Below are 17,124 nucleotides of genomic sequence, written 5' to 3' on the forward strand. Positions count from 1 at the left end.
TAGTACCAGGTTGTTATCATACCAGCAATGGGTCTTGCTCATTCTTTTGCTTCCCGTCTGATGAAAGGACCAGGAGTGGCTTGACAAATCCCAGAATCCCGGTCCCGCATGCTGGCTCTTACGAACCGACTAACTCCCCTTGTGTGTATGTGCAGCTCTCAACATGCCCAGACTTGGAGTGATTTTCACCTCTTTTAATACTTTCCGCCTCATTCTGAAAGAAAGAAGTGAAATGTGCCAACGTGACGGCCGTCTGGGTGTGTGATGCGAGACGGGAGATGGAGTTCATTGAGCGGTTTCACACAAAAAAAGTGTTACTTCAGTTTTACCACACATTTTTATTTTTTTGACTTGTAAAATTATCTTTTAAATTGACAAACATCATATGTGTAATTCGTGGCACAATTCAAACGGGATCGAAAGATAATCTTTCTCTCTCCATTGACTTCAATACATACTTTTTAGGTCCCATGGAGCTCCCCCGGAAAGGGAGGGACTTCGCCTCTCTAAAGCCCAACATTAGCCTCCTTTAGCTTAGCGGTGGTGAGCTAAAGGTGTTTTTTGTTCCAATGATTAACCTCTGCTCACATCAAAGGAACAAAGCTTAGTGGACCTATCATGCTATATTTGAATAATATAGTGTAGGACCATACCTATATAAGGCATATTTATACTTTTTTTTTTTTCAAAATACCAAACAGATCATGCATTTTAGCCATGCCTCATTTCGCTCAATTTGAAAAATGTTAGCTCTGTTTTTGCAAGGGCAGATTCTGTGAGAACAGCACCACCTACAGGCCTGGCATATGTACTACAGCGTCTCCAGCGCTTTCGAACGGCAATGCCGTGGTTGTCTCCTCCTGATTGGTGGAGTTGGCCCAATAGCCGTAGCGCCACCGTCCTGACGTCAGGACAGTGTTCAAATCTGGATCAGTTTTTATCAGATCCGTTGCAGCCCCTTTTTTAGAGATTTGGGTATGGAGGAAAATAGAGAGGGTTGTGTTTTCTGACACTTGGTGAGTTCCCTGGAACACCGGGGACACATATTCATGTATAAAAGACGTACAAAAGTGCAATTTGCATGATAGGTCCCCTTTAAAAAAAACAGCTCATGTTGAATTTTGAGGCACAGGCAAAATTCAGTAGATAAAAGCAGAATTATTCTGTCTTTAAATTAAGTTTATCAACACTGTCACAGAACAGAGAAAGCTTCAGATCAATGGGTAATCACGTGCGTTTTTGACAAAAGAATTAAATTAAAGTGTTTTATCTGAAATGAAAATGCTATGCTAATTTAATCAGGCAGGATCAGAGCAGAAGGAGCCGGAGAGATAATCACATGCTCTCATTTCTCACTCATGATCCTAGGTTCCTAAGTTCATAACAACCCGAAAAACATATACAGTACATATTGGCTTAAATACAAACATAACGCTTAACAAATGTACTTTTTAACCAGCAGAATAATTGTTTAGTGACTGAATAAACTACATGTTCTACAGTACTTGTTCTAGACAACATTAGATCCAAGTATTTATAGGAATATATATTTGTTAAGGTTCTTGTGTTGTTGTTTTGGCATCGACCGATATATTAAAGGGGACCTATCATGCAAAATGCACTTTTTTATGTCTTTTATACATACATATGTGTCCCCGATGTGTCAGGAGACTCACGCAGCGTCAGAAAATAAAACCCTCTCTCTTTTCCTCCGTACCCAAATCTCTAAAAACGGGGGAACAACTGAGCTGATCCAGATTTGCGTCCGATATGACGTAATATCTGAAATGTGGACCCACAGCACTATCAGAAACGTTGCTATCAGAAACAATGTCCGACTGTTTTGGACGTAATATGGTCGGTGTTTACATTAGCATCGCTAACACTCAGAGCTAACCTGTACTGGAGAGCATGTGTGTGAAGAAGCAGGAAATAAAAAGGAACTCACCTTGTGGTATAACCGGCAAGAGAGAAAGCCTTTGAGCTCCATACTGTTTCAGAAACAATCCTTGATAATCCATGATATGGCGTTTCATCACGGCAGTATTTAGTTTAGACAGTAGCTGCCGGGTCCCGCATAAGCTCAGACCCCTCCTTTTTTATTTTTTATCAATTGTTTTTTTTAAAGCTTTATATCAGCTAGTTATAATCAGCACTTTTGAAACAGGAAGTGAAATAGAGGGATATGAGGCATGGCTAGAATGAGTGATCTGTTTGGTATTTTGAGCAAAACACTTCAAAGACATGTTTTTTATATATTTGTATATATCTGAGACCTATAATATTGCCTAAAAATAGCATGATAGGTGCACTTTTAAACTTTGTTTGAATCCTGGTTTAATGAAGATAGCTTTTTGTTACTTCATCAGAAACAATATTAATTATGAACTTTGATAAAAAAACAAATTTAGATTTGGATAAACCCCTTATAATAATTTACATGCAAGTAATAAACGTATCTTCCACAGCAACACAAAACATTTGGTTGTCATGTCTGAAGCCACGCCCCCTCCTGCTGCTACTCCAGGAAGTATTAAACCACAGATTTCAAAATAAAAGCCGGATTTAATCGACATTGGCTGTGTGAACAGGACAACTCCACGCAATTAAATTATATGCCTTTATTTATTTTATCAGGAGATCATGGACGTTAATTTTATTTTTTGAAGTTCACAATAAACCTGATTCTGATGCACCTAATCACTGAGGCTTCTTTTATTTTGAAGGTCAACTCTATGTGTTCCGGTGAAGCTGTGCTCCTTCACGCACGCTGGAGGTTAGTATTGATGTGAGCGCTGTCAGAAGTGTGTGTGTGTGTGTGTTAGTGTGTGTGGAGGCTGAGCTGAGGACAGAAAGTGTGTGTGTCAGTGTGTGTGTGGAGGCCGACCTGTGAACAGTCACCCCGCTGCTGTTGGAGGGCAAAGTTTACAGATCTGCTCCCGGTAAAACCAGCGCGATCCTGCCGCAAAACACACACCGACAGCCGGACTCATGCAGCATGTAAACCCGGCCTGAGGACCGCTGAGAGGTGCGTATCTTTATTATTATATATATGCGTTTCTAAAGTCATTATCATGGTATAGATATGTGTGTTTCTACCACCATTATAGTGTTATAGATATCTATTTTATTTGTATTTACTTGCACTATTTTATCAGTGTTATTGTGTTGCACTGTTGGAGGAGCCAGGAAATATTTCCATTGACATATCTACACTGTAGCTATGTACACATGACAATAAAGCCTTGAATATTGAATTGAATATATGTGTGTTTCTACCATCATTATCATGTTATATATGTGTGTGTTTCTACCTCTGACTGTCTCCTCTCCTCTGCTCCAGCCCGGTGTGTCCCTCTCTGATCAGGTCAGATCTGATAGGTGCGTATTTTTTTTTTTTATTATATGTGTGTTTCTATCACCATTATCATGTTATAGATATTTATGTGTGACACAAGTACTGGACATAAAATACACACGGTTTTCACACATACATGTAAATATATCTAATATGTATAGGACCCAAATACGTTCATTTTAATTCATTTCTTATTTTAAAGTTACTTAACTGTATATCATTTGTATTTGTATCTTTAATTGTATTAATCTCTAATCTGTGTGAATCTGTGCTGTCCTGTTTTTCATTCTTACCCTGTTACTGTTAAACTACAGAATTTCCCCATGGGGATTAATAAAGGTCCATCTTATTTTATCTTATCTTGGATGTACTGAAGTACTGTACTTAAGCACAATAAGATACTTGTACTTGGGTATTCCCATGTTATAGATATGTGTGTGTGAGTGTGTCTATACCTCTGACTGTCTCCTCTCCTCTGTTCCAGCCCGGTGTCTCCCTCTCTCTGATCCGGACCTCTTCTCCCGGGGTGTCTCCCTCTCTCTGATCCGGACCTCTTCTCCCGGGGTGTCTCTCTCTCTCTCTGATCCGGGACCATGGGGGGTAGCCTTGGCTGTCACCGGTCCATCCCCCGGGACCCCACGGATTTCAGCTGCGGGAAACGTAAATTCAGCGCCGCCTGTAACTTCGGGCCGGTTCTGGTGAACCAGGAGCGGCTGAACATCAACACTGCGACCGAGGAGGAGTTGATGACTCTGCCGGGGGTGAACCGGGCCGTGGCGCAGAACATCACGGAGTACCGGGACTGCATCGGGGGGTTTAGAAAGGTGGAGGATCTGGCTTTAGTGAGCGGGATCGGAGCCACCAAACTGGAGATTATAAAGCTGGAGATCTGTGTTTCTAGTCGGACTGGTTCCTCGCAACACTCCCCGTCCTCCGTGCGTAAAGACGCGGAACACACGCCTGGCTCCGGGATCAACATCAACACCGCGACCCCGGCGCAGCTGCAGAGCCTCCGGGGAATCACGGAGAGGATCGCGGGGAACATCGCGGCCTACCGGGGGGAACACGGTCCCTTCCGGAGCATCGAGGACTTGGTTCGGGTGAAAAACATCAACAGTTCTCTGTTAGACCGGATCCGTTTCCAGGTGTTTGTGGAGAGGTCCAGAGCTCCGTCTACCTCCAGGTCTCACCCGAGCCCGACCTCCTTCAGCAGCGAGGAGATGGATCCAGGAGGACCGGCTCACATGCTCTCATCGAGGCCGGACTTGGAGCCTCTTTCCGGGCTGCGGGACGGGAAGCCGGTGGTCCGGATTGGAACCTGGAGCCTGCAGAGCTGCTGCTGCGATAAGGCCAACAACCCGGGGGTCAAAGAGGTGGTCTGCATGACCCTGCTGGAGAACGAGTGAGTAAAGACTCTCAACTTTATTTCTCAAACATGCAACCAAAGTGCTTCACATAAATACATAAAAAACTAGGAAATAAATAACAGTAAAGACAAGAAAGTAACCCTTTAAGGAGATTTAAATAACAGGCCACCATTCAACTCAACTGTATTCATTTATGTTTTAAACACATCCAAAGTGCTTCACATAAATACATATAAAAATAAAAATAAACAAACAATAGATATATTTATAGGAAGGTGTTGTGCATGAAAATGAGGGGGGACATCCTTGCTGGGATATATTTTTTTATTTTGACTTAAATTGAAGTTGCTGGAATAAATTAAAGAAAATAACCTTTTTGAAAACAACGTTTAGAAAAAAGTGCCAATGTAAAACACATCTGAAAATGTTTTAATTAATTTTATGACTTAATTTTCATGTAAGAATAACTACTTGTTTATGGATGACTTGACGCAGATCTGTCCATCAGGAAATTATAATATCTGTTCATGCTGCTCAACTAAACTCAAATAAAAAAAAGACATGATTGATCATTAAAGTGTTCTCAAAGCTGGTAAAGGTGCAGCTAGTTTGAGACTTGATTATATTTCACATCATTCATCCAGATCTGTAACGTAACTAAAGGTATTAAATACATGTAGTGGAGTAGAAGTACAAAGTACCTCAACATTTTACTTAAAGGTGGGGTAGGTAAGTTTGAGAAACCGGCTCGAGATACACTTTTTGTTATATTCCATGGAATGCTCTTAACATCCCGATAGCAATGAATATCTGAAGTGCATTGACAAAAAATCCATAAAGAAAATTCATCTGTGGAAGCCGTAGTACTGTAAAAAGCTAAAATAACTGGATGGCCTACCTGCCTGTCAGCCTTCCATCTGTGCACAAACTTATCTCGTGCCCTCATTGGTCATGTGCGCGTTCGTGTGTGTTGGAGGAGGGGCTCTGTAAGAAAGTGGCAGATTTGTTCCGGCTGTGTATTTTCAAATTCTAGCACACTCGAGCTGGTTTCTCCAAAATTACCAACCCCACCTTTAAGTAAAGTACTTAGTTACTTTACACCACGGTTTTCTGATGAACTGATGAAACGTCTCTGATTCTGTTTGACACAGTGAGAGAAAGCAGATCACCTCGACCCGTAGTGAACATTTTACAGTGACTTTTACCCAGAGTGCATCATCTGTGCAGTTCCTCTGTGAATGCAGCTTAATCTGCCCTGATGAATTCTGGGAGTGTCAGTGTTAATGAATAACGAGATTAAATCGATCAGATTCTGTTCACATGCTCCGTATCAGCTCTCACTGTTTACTCTGATCACATGACATCTTCAATGGCTCTCTGTTATTGTGGAGGGTGTGTCTTTATTACCTCTGTCAGTCTGCCAGGATCAGAGCGAGAGGTGAGACTTCACTGCACTCTCTCTCTCTCTCTCTGATAGTCTGGAAAATGAGTTGCTCTACAATGTAAACATCATATCATCCAAACCTAAACTCTAAGGAGAAGGTGCTACACTAAGCTCTTTCGGAAAATGTGTCATTTTAATCCAGGTTTTAGTGCATGTAAATGGTCTTCAGAGGTTAAAATCCCTGTGGATTTCTCTCCCAAACGCCTGAATCGCCTCCATTGAACTCCTTTGTTTACTTCCGTAACATAATGACATCACGATACAATCGCTTCTTTTGGCTAGCTCTAACACATTGTATGTGATAGGCTAAGGGGCGGGACATCTCTAAGGCCCCGGCTCCACGGGAACGCATACGGCAAAACGCATAGGAGTAACGCAAACGCCAAAAAGCTTCCGTCCACACGCAACCGGATTGTGTCAAGCTACACGAGACGGCTCCGTTTACATCCAACCGCTGGAAAAGCTGCAGTACATATGCCGAGCCTGTACGTGGCGCTGTAACTTCCTCCACAAAAGCAGCAACTTCCTCCACAAAAGCAGCGAAGAAGAATGGTTGTCATGGCTGCACTTCTGTGTATTCTCCGCGGTCGGGGCCGAGGGAACCGGGCAGAGTTTTTCGCCGGTCAACGTGTGTTAAAGTTTAAATCTTCCGGACAAAATTATAAAAGTGCCGGTCAAAGGTCTTCATTGTTATTTATTGAGCTTTAAAACAAATGAATAACGACGATATAATGATATATAATAATAAAATACACGGAGCCTGTCTCTTGTTCCTCTCTTCTGACAGCATCAGTGTCTGTCTCATGCAGCAGCTGATCCAGTAATGATGACTCGACAGTAAAAATAAACATATTTATAACTAGTTTAGGTAGTTTGAGAGGTAATTAAAATAGCTAAGGGTGGTGATCTGACTTGAAGTGTGTGTTTTCCTCCCGCTGCATCACAGCGGCAGGAGCTGCGTGTCTCCGTCCTGTCAGATTAGACTTCACTCGCGTTTATGTCCATATCGAGATAAAGATAAATAATCTGAATTCAGTGTGCAGTGTACTTTTGCGGGGGTGAGCAGCAGAGGCGGGGAGAGGCACGGCTATTGCGTCGTCATTATCAGAAACGGATGACTGTATAGGCGACCACACGGCCCCGTTGGACCCCCCAGAGCGCTCCGTTCCCAGATCTATCCACCTTTGGACCCGTTGTCGTTTGCAGGGTCCGTTTCTACCGTTCCGTTACGGCGTCGTCGAGCTTAGAGGGCTATACGCATGAGAAATATGCGGATTCAACCCGTTTTCGTTCCCGTGGAGCCTAGGCCTAAGTGGTTGACCAATCACAACAGAGCCGATCAGCTAACCAATCAGAGCAGACTGGGCTCTGGTTTCAGACAGAGGGTGAAAAGAGGTACAGGCAGTATGAGAAAAATAAAGAGCACACACTGATCAAAAACTCAATATTGTGAAGACATTGACAAATATTCACATTTACATATCAGTCATGGGTAAAATACAACAGTAATAGAGCTAGAACTGTTTAATAAATCCTTAAAATGACTTTACTGTATTAAATCCTTTCAAACCAGGAAAAGACGCTTCTATCTGAAACCTCAGGCATTATCTTGTCACATATCACAATATTGATTTATTGCACAGCCCTGGTTTCTTTTTAAATCGTTTTTCAAGCGACTGAAAACACGATTTCCCTCAACAGATGTTTCTGAATGCAGTTGAATAGACACGTGCTTTTAAACAATTTAATAGACTCCCTGATGAAGGCCACACAGAACGTATATACTGTATATATAAAGGTCATATACCAATACGGGTGGGTGTGTTGTGATATCAATAATGATTGTTAAGTGATGTATCAGCTGAGCCACACCCACAGCAAACAGCCTGCAGCCTGATGTGTGTGAACAGGGAGTGTTTTCATAAGAACTGTCTCCATCTTACATCTTCCTCCTAAACCTCCACCACTTCCTGTGTTCCCACCGTAATGGACAGGATCATTGTGCAGTGTGTGTTCTCTGTTCTGTGTGGATGTGTGTGTGTGTGTGTTCTCCGTTCTGTGCATGATCACAAGATCCCGGCTGAGTTTACACACTTCCCTCTGGCTCTGATCCACAAACCAGCAGCTACTGCAGTTCAATGAACTCAGTTTACTAAAGGTTGCTCTGCAGCAGGAACGCACGCACGCACGCACGCACGCACGCACGCACGCACGCACGCACGCTGATATAATGACTTAAACAGCTGGAACAAGGTCTTATACTTCAGTTAAAGTAGTAATAGTCCTGCATTTTTTACTTGCATCTTACTAAAGTAAAAGTAAGTTAGTATAATCAGCGAAATGTAGGTAAAGTATTAAATGTACAAGAAATCAATGCCGAAAAATAATCTAAAAATACCTGCATGTATTTTAGATGATTTAAATGATTGCATTAATTTTTCAAAAAAAATCTGTTTTATTACAATATATATGCAAACATGTAATTTGTAACGTAACCAAAGCTGTCTTTTAATTTATCTTTTACTACTACTTATACTATAATAGGAGGAGAAATATGACTATAATTAAACAAATCACATATACAGTTATAACAAAGCTGATTGATAGATTGTGATATATAAAGAGGACTGGGATATTTCCTAATAGAGACAACAAGTAGCTTCAGTTTGGAAACACGTGATGTCTTCATCTTCTTAGCAACTTCCAGCTGTATGAAGCAACAATCTAAGAACCAAACGACTCTCTGATATTCATCCAGTTTAACTTGGCAGCTACCTGACTGCACAGGAAGTAACAAAACATGCAATGAAATTACAGGCAGGAAGTGATCTGAGAAATATTGAATCTTCTGTCCTCTGTTTGATTTAATTGCATGAGTCACAATGAGTGAGAGATGTTGGTCGACATGAGCTGAACACGTGACTTTGTTATGGCTTTAAACAAGGAAACATCACATTCACTGAGAATAGGAGTGAAATCCCTTTAAATACATTCATAATTTGGTGAAACATTGGCGTTACTACTACTAAATTCACTTTAAAGAGTCCTCCTGCTGATGTTCAGGTGTATATCAGTATGTAGTGTCTCCACTTTAAAGAGTCCTCTCCTGCTGATGTTCAGGTGTATATCAGTATGTAGTGTCTCTACTTTAAAGAGTCCTCTCCTGCTGATGTTCAGGTGTATATCAGTATGTAGTGTCTCTACTTTAAAGAGTCCTCTCCTGCTGATGATCAGGTGTATATCAGTATGTAGTGTCTCTACTTTAAAGAGTCCTCTCCTGCTGATGTTCAGGTGTATATCAGTATGTAGTGTCTCTACTTTAAAGAGTCCTCTCCTGCTGATGTTCAGGTGTATATCAGTATGTAGTGTCTCTACTTTAAAGAGTCCTCTCCTGCTGATGTTCAGGTGTATATCAGTATGTAGTGTCTCTACTTTAAAGAGTCCTCTCCTGCTGATGTTCAGGTGTATATCAGTATGTAGTGTCTCTACTTTAAAGAGTCCTCTCCTGCTGATGTTCAGGTGTATATCAGTATGTAGTGTCTCTACTTTAAAGAGTCCTCTCCTGCTGATGTTCAGGTGTATATCAGTATGTAGTGTCTCTACTTTAAAGAGTCCTCTCCTGCTGATGTTCAGGTATGTAGTGTCTCTACTTTAAAGAGTCCTCTCCTGCTGATGTTCAGGTGTATATCAGTATGTAGTGTCTCTACTTTAAAGAGTCCTCTCCTGCTGATGTTCAGGTGTATATCAGTATGTAGTGTCTCTACTTTAAAGAGTCCTCTCCTGCTGATGTTCAGGTGTATATCAGTATGTAGTGTCTCTACTTTAAAGAGTCCCCTCCTGCTGATGTTCAGCTGTATATCAGTATGTAGTGTCTTTACTTTAAAGAGTCCTCCTGCTGATGTTCAGGTGTATATCAGTATGTAGTGTCTCTACTTTAAAGAGTCCTCTCCTGCTGATGTTCAGGTGTATATCAGTATGTAGAGTCTCTACTTTAAAGAGTCCTCTCCTGCTGATGTTCAGATGTATATCAGTATGTAGTGTCTCTACTTTAAAGAGTCCTCTCCTGCTGATGTTCAGGTGTATATCAGTATGCAGTGTCTCTACTTTAAAGAGTCCTCCTGCTGATGTTCAGGTGTACAAAGTGTTGGAGCGCTAGCCAATAGGAGCGCGAGTGTTCTGCAGCTTCTATGAATGATCGATCCTAAGGTCATGCAGTGCGTACATTTGCTCTGTTGTATGTGTTTATTGCTCCGACCCTCTATCACAGAGACATTTAGGCACTAAAACACACTCATGCGTTAAATATCATAATAAAAATCCGGCACACGGCTGTGTTTGAATTAGAGCTCAGGGTCATTTTGAGATGAGACCAGCTGTTAAATCAGAATATACCACTTTACTGTATATCTATAGAAACAGTCAGAATCAGGTTTATCACCAGGTAGATTGAAACGTACGAGGAATTTGACTTGGTGTTGTGGTGCGTACTTAAAAGTAAAACAAAAATAGATAGAGAACTATTATGAGAAAATATAATAACATTAAAAAAAAAAATGTGCATACAGTATCTACATAACATTTGGCAGTAATAATCAAATGTATTGTATACATTGTGTGCATATAAGTAATGCATAAAATGTACATTTACATGTTCATGTATCCCCTGTTCCTAAGCTATGTTTCCTGCAGTAAGGTGATCATGAGCAGCTGCTGATGTTCCCGCTGTGAGTGACAGGCGTTCAGCTGCTAATCAGATTACTGTAATCACATCTCAGATCTGAGAGAAGCAGAAGACAGAGTGTGAATGTGTTCTCACAGCATTTCATTTTATTAAGCAATTAGAAAACCGTTAGCCAATCAAACGCTTTTATTTTAAAGGAATTACATTACCATTATTTCAGCAGCCGGACACAAACACCACTTTAAGAGGCCCTAATCTGCTGAACATCAGCAGGAGAGGACTCTTTAAAGTAGAGACACTACATACTGATATACACCTGAACATCAGCAGGAGAGGACTCTTTAAAGTAGAGACACTACATACTGATATACACCTGAACATCAGCAGGAGAGGACTCTTTAAAGTAGAGACATTACATACTGATATACACCTGAACATCAGCAGGAGAGGACTCTTTAAAGTAGAGACACTACATACTGATATACACCTGAACATCAGCAGGAGAGGACTCTTTAAAGTAGAGACACTACATACTGATATACACCTGAACATCAGCAGGAGAGGACTCTTTAAAGTAGAGACACTACATACTGATATACACCTGAACATCAGCAGGAGAGGACTCTTTAAAGTAGAGACACTACATACTGATATACACCTGAACATCAGCAGGAGAGGACTCTTTAAAGTAGAGACACTACATACTGATATACACCTGAACATCAGCAGGAGAGGACTCTTTAAAATAGGATTTATTCTAAATGATTACCTAAGTTAAATATATTATAACTCAGTATAAAAAGTTACAGTCCAGGCTTAGAGACAGACTCTCATCTCTGTTTCCGGCGTCATGTAAGAGCCTCGTGCAGAGGATGTGTCAACATCTGGAGTCTGTACAGATGGGATTATCAGAGACACACACACTCTTTAATCCTTCACACACACTGACTGAAACACACACACACACGCACACACGCACACGCACACGCACACGCACACGCACACGCACACACTAACCCTAACCCTATAAAGTAGATCAAATAGCTCCACCTTAACCAGCTGCTTCATTCATAATAAACACATAAAAGCTTGAATAAAATCCACTGAAATTATAGATATTATTTTTTAGTATTTTAAGTATGTGTTAACACTTTTTTACTTAAAGGTCACCTATCATGCTATTTTTAGGCAATAGCATAGGTCTCAGATATATACAAATATATAAAAAACATGTCTATGAAGTGTTTTGGTCAAAATACCAAACAGATCACCCAGGGGCGTCGCCTGGACCTGGAAACATTCGGGGCTTAGCCCACAGTGGCGGCGGCCGCGGTGCTACAGTGGAATGTTCTACTGCAACACTCCCCGCACACACACGCACACACATACACACACCCGCGACTCTTACAATGAAGGCTCGATAATCAGCTCGGGGCATATAGGTGTAAGCAGGGGTAAAGTGCTATTTCTTATAAGTGGGGGGCGGACTTCACCTCCTCTAAGGGGGTCCTCACCCATACTTGCCAACCTTGAGACCTCAGAAATTGGGAGAGATTAAAAACCACCGCGCCGGGGGGGGGGGGGGGGGGGGTTGCTAGTGGATCGCCGGAGCTGTTAGAACTGTTAGCACCGGAGCCTCGCAGCGGGGAAACTGACTTTTAAAGATGAAAAGAACATCTACACATGCTTGTAGTTGTAAGTTCAATGCCTTGCTGCCTGTAGCACCATTCTTGATGAGGACCAGGAAAGGAGTGAGCAGAGGGTAAAGTTGTCCATTCTTGTTCTGTGACTATCTTCCTCACCATGCTGAACACCCTCTCAGACTTTCAGTTGCGCGCGCTACTAAAGAGATGCGCTACCATGGAAACCAAACAATGGTGTAGCTGTATTAAAGTCCTCAGTGGAAACAGTCGTGAGTAAATCTGATTTTGTCAGAAATCGGGAGAAATGCGGGAGAAATATGACCCCGGGAGGAAACCGGGAGAGGGCAGTGAAATCGGGAGTCTCACGCGAATATCGGGAGGGTTGGCAAGTATGTCCTCACCTCCTCTAGGGGGGTCCTCATCTGCTCTAGGGGGGTCTGGGGGCATGCTCACCCGGGAAGATTTTTTTTTAAATACTGATGTTAAAAGCATCAATCTGCTGCACTTTGAGAGCAAAATTAAGAGATCTATGGATACATCTCTCAACACCCATATGAAACAGACTGTAAACAGATTTACTTTTTCTTATATTTTACAAATCACTCCCCTTTTAAACTGTATTCTTGTTTTACAGTCATATAGTATTTCATAACTGTTTTTCATTTATTCTCTCTGGCTGTCCATCTCATAATGTTCACATAGAAACTAGCTGTCAATAGGAATATCATTCAGAAGAATTATAATTGCATGCAAAAATCTGTCACACAAAGAGGTTGCACATTTACATTCAGGTGTTGTTATGGCAACGTCAGTGGCCAAACAGCCACATTTACTGCTGCAAATACGTTCAATCATGCTGTCGACACGTAAAGCAGTGGCAACTATGCCACCATTTCAGCTGACTTTTTCCTCAGAAATACTGTCACATAACATCCATATATTTCAGTGCTAGGTTGATGCTTAGCTAAGCTAACTATGAAACACTTTAACTGACAGGACTCAGGATCAACTGTGTACTGTAAGGTAGCTTCTAGCTTCATGTCGAACAGTAAGTCAACATTTTCCAGAGAGCTTTCTTTGAAATCACCAGGTAACGCTAACAAACATTACATTTAGATTGTATGACAAAGTGTTTATTTAATATCTCTGGCTAGCTATAGCTACTTGCCAACGGTTTAGCTTACCCCCGCGATTCAAAGTAACGTCAACGTAGCTGTAATTTATGCTTTGCTTACATGTCCGCATAACTTGGAAGTTTACTGACATTTACATACCTTGTTTACCTGGCTCAAGTGGTGGCTCTGGGGTTGTTGTGTGAGCCACCACTTGAGAATTGTGGTCTTTTTAAAGAAAAAATGTTCTTATGTCCATCTTCAAAAACTCAGAGTCCGACTGACAGTTTAAACATTGTCACAGCTCACAGGATAGGTACCTGTCAGCCAATAAGACAGGTGTTTATTTCCATTCAACTCTCTGGTTGGTCTGGTGTCTTGCCTCTGTTGCATTCACTGAACACGGGAAATTACAATCCTGCCGTCCTCTCATGATGAGGTTCAGGTAAAGCACGGTTAATGTATTATATTATTGAGGGAGAATTGTCCGGGGCTACAGAAAAAACATTCGGGGCTCAAGCCCCGAATGCCCAGCCCAGGCGACGCCACTGAGATCACCCATTCTAGCCATGCCTCATATCCCTCTATTTCACTTCCTGTTTCAAAAGTGCTGATTTGGATATAAAGCTTTAAAAAAAAATAGAAATTGATAAAAAATGTAAAAGGATGGGGCTGAGCTCATGCGGGACCCAGCAGCTACTGTCTAAACTAAATACTGCCGTGATGAAACGCCATATCATGGATTATCAAGGATTATCTCTGAAACAGTATGGAGCTCAAAGGCTTTCTCTCTTGCCGGTTATACCACAAGGTGAGTTCCTTTTTATTTCCTGCTTCTTCACACACATGCTCTCCAGTACAGGTTAGCTCTGAGTGTTAGCGATGCTAATGTAAACACCGACCATATTACGTCCAAAACAGTCGGGCATTGTTTCTGATAGCAACGTTTCTGATAGGGCCGTGGGTCCACATTTCAGATATTACGTCATATCGGACGTAAATCTGGATCAGCTCCGTTGTTCCCCCGTTTTTAGAGATTTGGGTACGGAGGAAAAGAGAGAGGGTTTTATTTTCTGACGCTGCGTGAGTTCCCTGACACACCGGGGACACATGTTTATGTATAAAAGACATCAAAAAGTGCATTTTGCATGATAGGTCCCCTTTAAGTTACATTAAAAATACAGGACTTTATATGGAAAGCGTGTATTTAAAATGCAGTTTTTCTCCTTTAACTTCAGTAAAATAAGGCAGTACTCCTTCACCTCTCCTCTGAAAGTACTTTTTCTCAGAGAGACTGTTTCCAGGGATCCAGAGTGATGGTTGAGTTCAGGATCTGCAGAGGAGCTGACGCTGCTGGGAGCTCATGTGGAAATTTCCATTGGCGCAGCGTTTTATTGTGGCGGGGCAAGAGCAGCGTTTTATTGTGGCGGGGCAGTGAGTTAGGGGCATCTCTGCAGCCAGGAGCCACTGAGGCCAAACACCCAAAAGCTGTGCAGAGAGATTCTGATCCTGCTGCAGAAAACACTGAGAAATACTGCAAAATAATCAGGGACTAGAGACCAGAAGGAGTCGGTCTAAATACAGACGTTTAAACTCTACTGAAGATATTTAAATACACCTTTATTGATCCTCGTTGTTGTAGGTAAGAGGTAAGAGTTCACATAAGGATAAAACGAATAAAATAACGTAAGTAACAGCATATATATAAAAATAACAACAATAGAATAGATGTGAAAATGATAGATATATATAAATGTGTGCAAGTGCAATCCAAAGTAGGTGCAATTTAAAAACCTTTTATTTGTGATGCAGCTCTAAAAGAAGCGTATCATTTTGAAAATATTTGATATTAAATATAGTTATTTTCTGTGCATTCACAGCTGCAGTTTTCATCCTAATGTTATCATGTTGGACATTACAGACGCCTCTTAAACAAAGACATGTTGTTTATGTAACAGACAGATGACACTGAGCTCCCAGCATGCACTCTGTTCTTTAAATGTGTGATGAACTGCAGCGTGGAGCTCTTTCCTCTGAAATCCTGAGAGACTGTATTTATGTTCATGTGTGTGTGTGTGTGTGTGTGTGTGTGTGTGTGTGGTGTGTGTGTGTGTGTGTGTGTGTGTGTGTGTGTGTGTGTGTGTGTGTGTGTGTGGTGTGTGTGTGTGTGTGTGTGTGTGGTGTGTGTGTGTGTGTGTGTGTGTGTGTGTGTGTGGTGTGTGTGTGTGTGTGTGTGTGTGTGTGTGTGTGTGTGTGTGTGGTGTGTGTGTGTGTGTGTGTGTGTGTGTGTGTGTGTGTGTGTGTGTGTGTGTGTGTGTGTGTGTGTGTGTGTGTGTGTGTGTGTGTGTGTGTGTGTGTGTGTGTGTGTGTGTGTGTGTGTGTGTGTGTGTGTTTCTTCTAGGAGAGACCAGAGGATTACTGATACTGAAGCTCCTTTTGTTAAAACAGTTTCAGTTCTCATTCCACTTCACATGCATACAGTTCAGTTCATCCTACATTTCACTTAGCTCAAACTGATCCAAAGTAACTTACAATAAACCATGAAGATCTAAAACCCTGCAGCTCCAACAAAGTGCTTTTATAAATAAATATATTTGGATCCACGGTGACTGGAATGAGAATGGATTAAGCAGCTGCTGATGAATATTCAGTGAGTCCAGTAGGTGAAGGATTAAGAGGTAAATATAGTTCCTGATTTTAAAGCTGAACTATAGGAATATAATGAAGTTCTGTTCAGAGGGTTTAACGCCTCAGTCATGTGAGAAGAGAAACTCCAACACGACTATTTATAAAACAGCGTCAACAAATTAGAAGCGATCATTTCTAAGCTTGAATTTATTTTTGTGTGTGTGTGTGTGTGCTCTTTTCTTAATTTATAGATTTTACCCCAGAAGGCCGCTGTTCATTTACATGCAATATTTAAAAAAACACATTTATTTAAAGCCAAATCCTTATCTTTTACTAAACCTAAACATGGAGTATTGCTGCACTTTTTTTTCTTTTTTTTCTTCAATTTACAACTTCAATCTCACGTTTTAACGAGGACTTGTGATTGGTCAACTGCATAGAGATGTCCCGCCCCTTAGCCTAGCCAATGGTATTTAGTGTCTCTACTGGGACATGTCTCCATGCTTCAATGTTCAAAAAGCTCTTTATTGTTCTCATACTGCCTCCACTCTTTTCACCGGCCCAATCCCAAACCACTCCCTCGACCCTACCCCTCCGTGGCGGAGTGAACTCCGTCTGTAGCCACACTCGCAGCTCAACGAGGCTCCCTCCTGTCAGATGGAGGGAGTAAATACAGCGGCAAGCTTTGGGACAAACTCCCCTCTCTCCGGCAGAAACAGGAAATGCCGTAACTGTATGTAACAACGGTTTCAAATCAGCTTCTCTTAGACAAAAAATGTAAATTAAGAACTCAAATAAAACTCCAAACATCTTTCATTGTGTTACTTTTTTGTAAAGCTCTTTTAGTTTTAAACCTGATGTTTATAAGCTTCTTAGTTTTTGCAACAGTCT

At 41.4% G+C, this 17,124-nt stretch overlaps 1 protein-coding gene across 1 annotated transcript in view; it reads left to right on the forward strand.

Annotated features, from left to right (window-relative positions):
- The first annotated feature begins 2,797 nt into the window (after nt 1-2,797).
- Nucleotides 2,798-17,124, forward strand: part of eepd1 (endonuclease/exonuclease/phosphatase family domain containing 1) — a 35,890-nt gene continuing 21,563 nt past the window's right edge. Inside the window, exons 1-3 of the mRNA XM_034131159.1 lie at nt 2,798-3,028; nt 3,344-3,381; nt 3,843-4,760. Coding sequence (XP_033987050.1) covers nt 3,952-4,760 — 809 coding nt within the window. The 5' untranslated portion in view covers nt 2,798-3,028; nt 3,344-3,381; nt 3,843-3,951. The remainder of the gene's footprint in view (nt 3,029-3,343; nt 3,382-3,842; nt 4,761-17,124) is intronic.

The sequence above is a fragment of the Trematomus bernacchii genome, unplaced genomic scaffold, assembly GCF_902827165.1.
Source record: "Trematomus bernacchii unplaced genomic scaffold, fTreBer1.1, whole genome shotgun sequence".
Taxonomy (NCBI): Eukaryota; Metazoa; Chordata; class Actinopteri; order Perciformes; family Nototheniidae; genus Trematomus; species Trematomus bernacchii.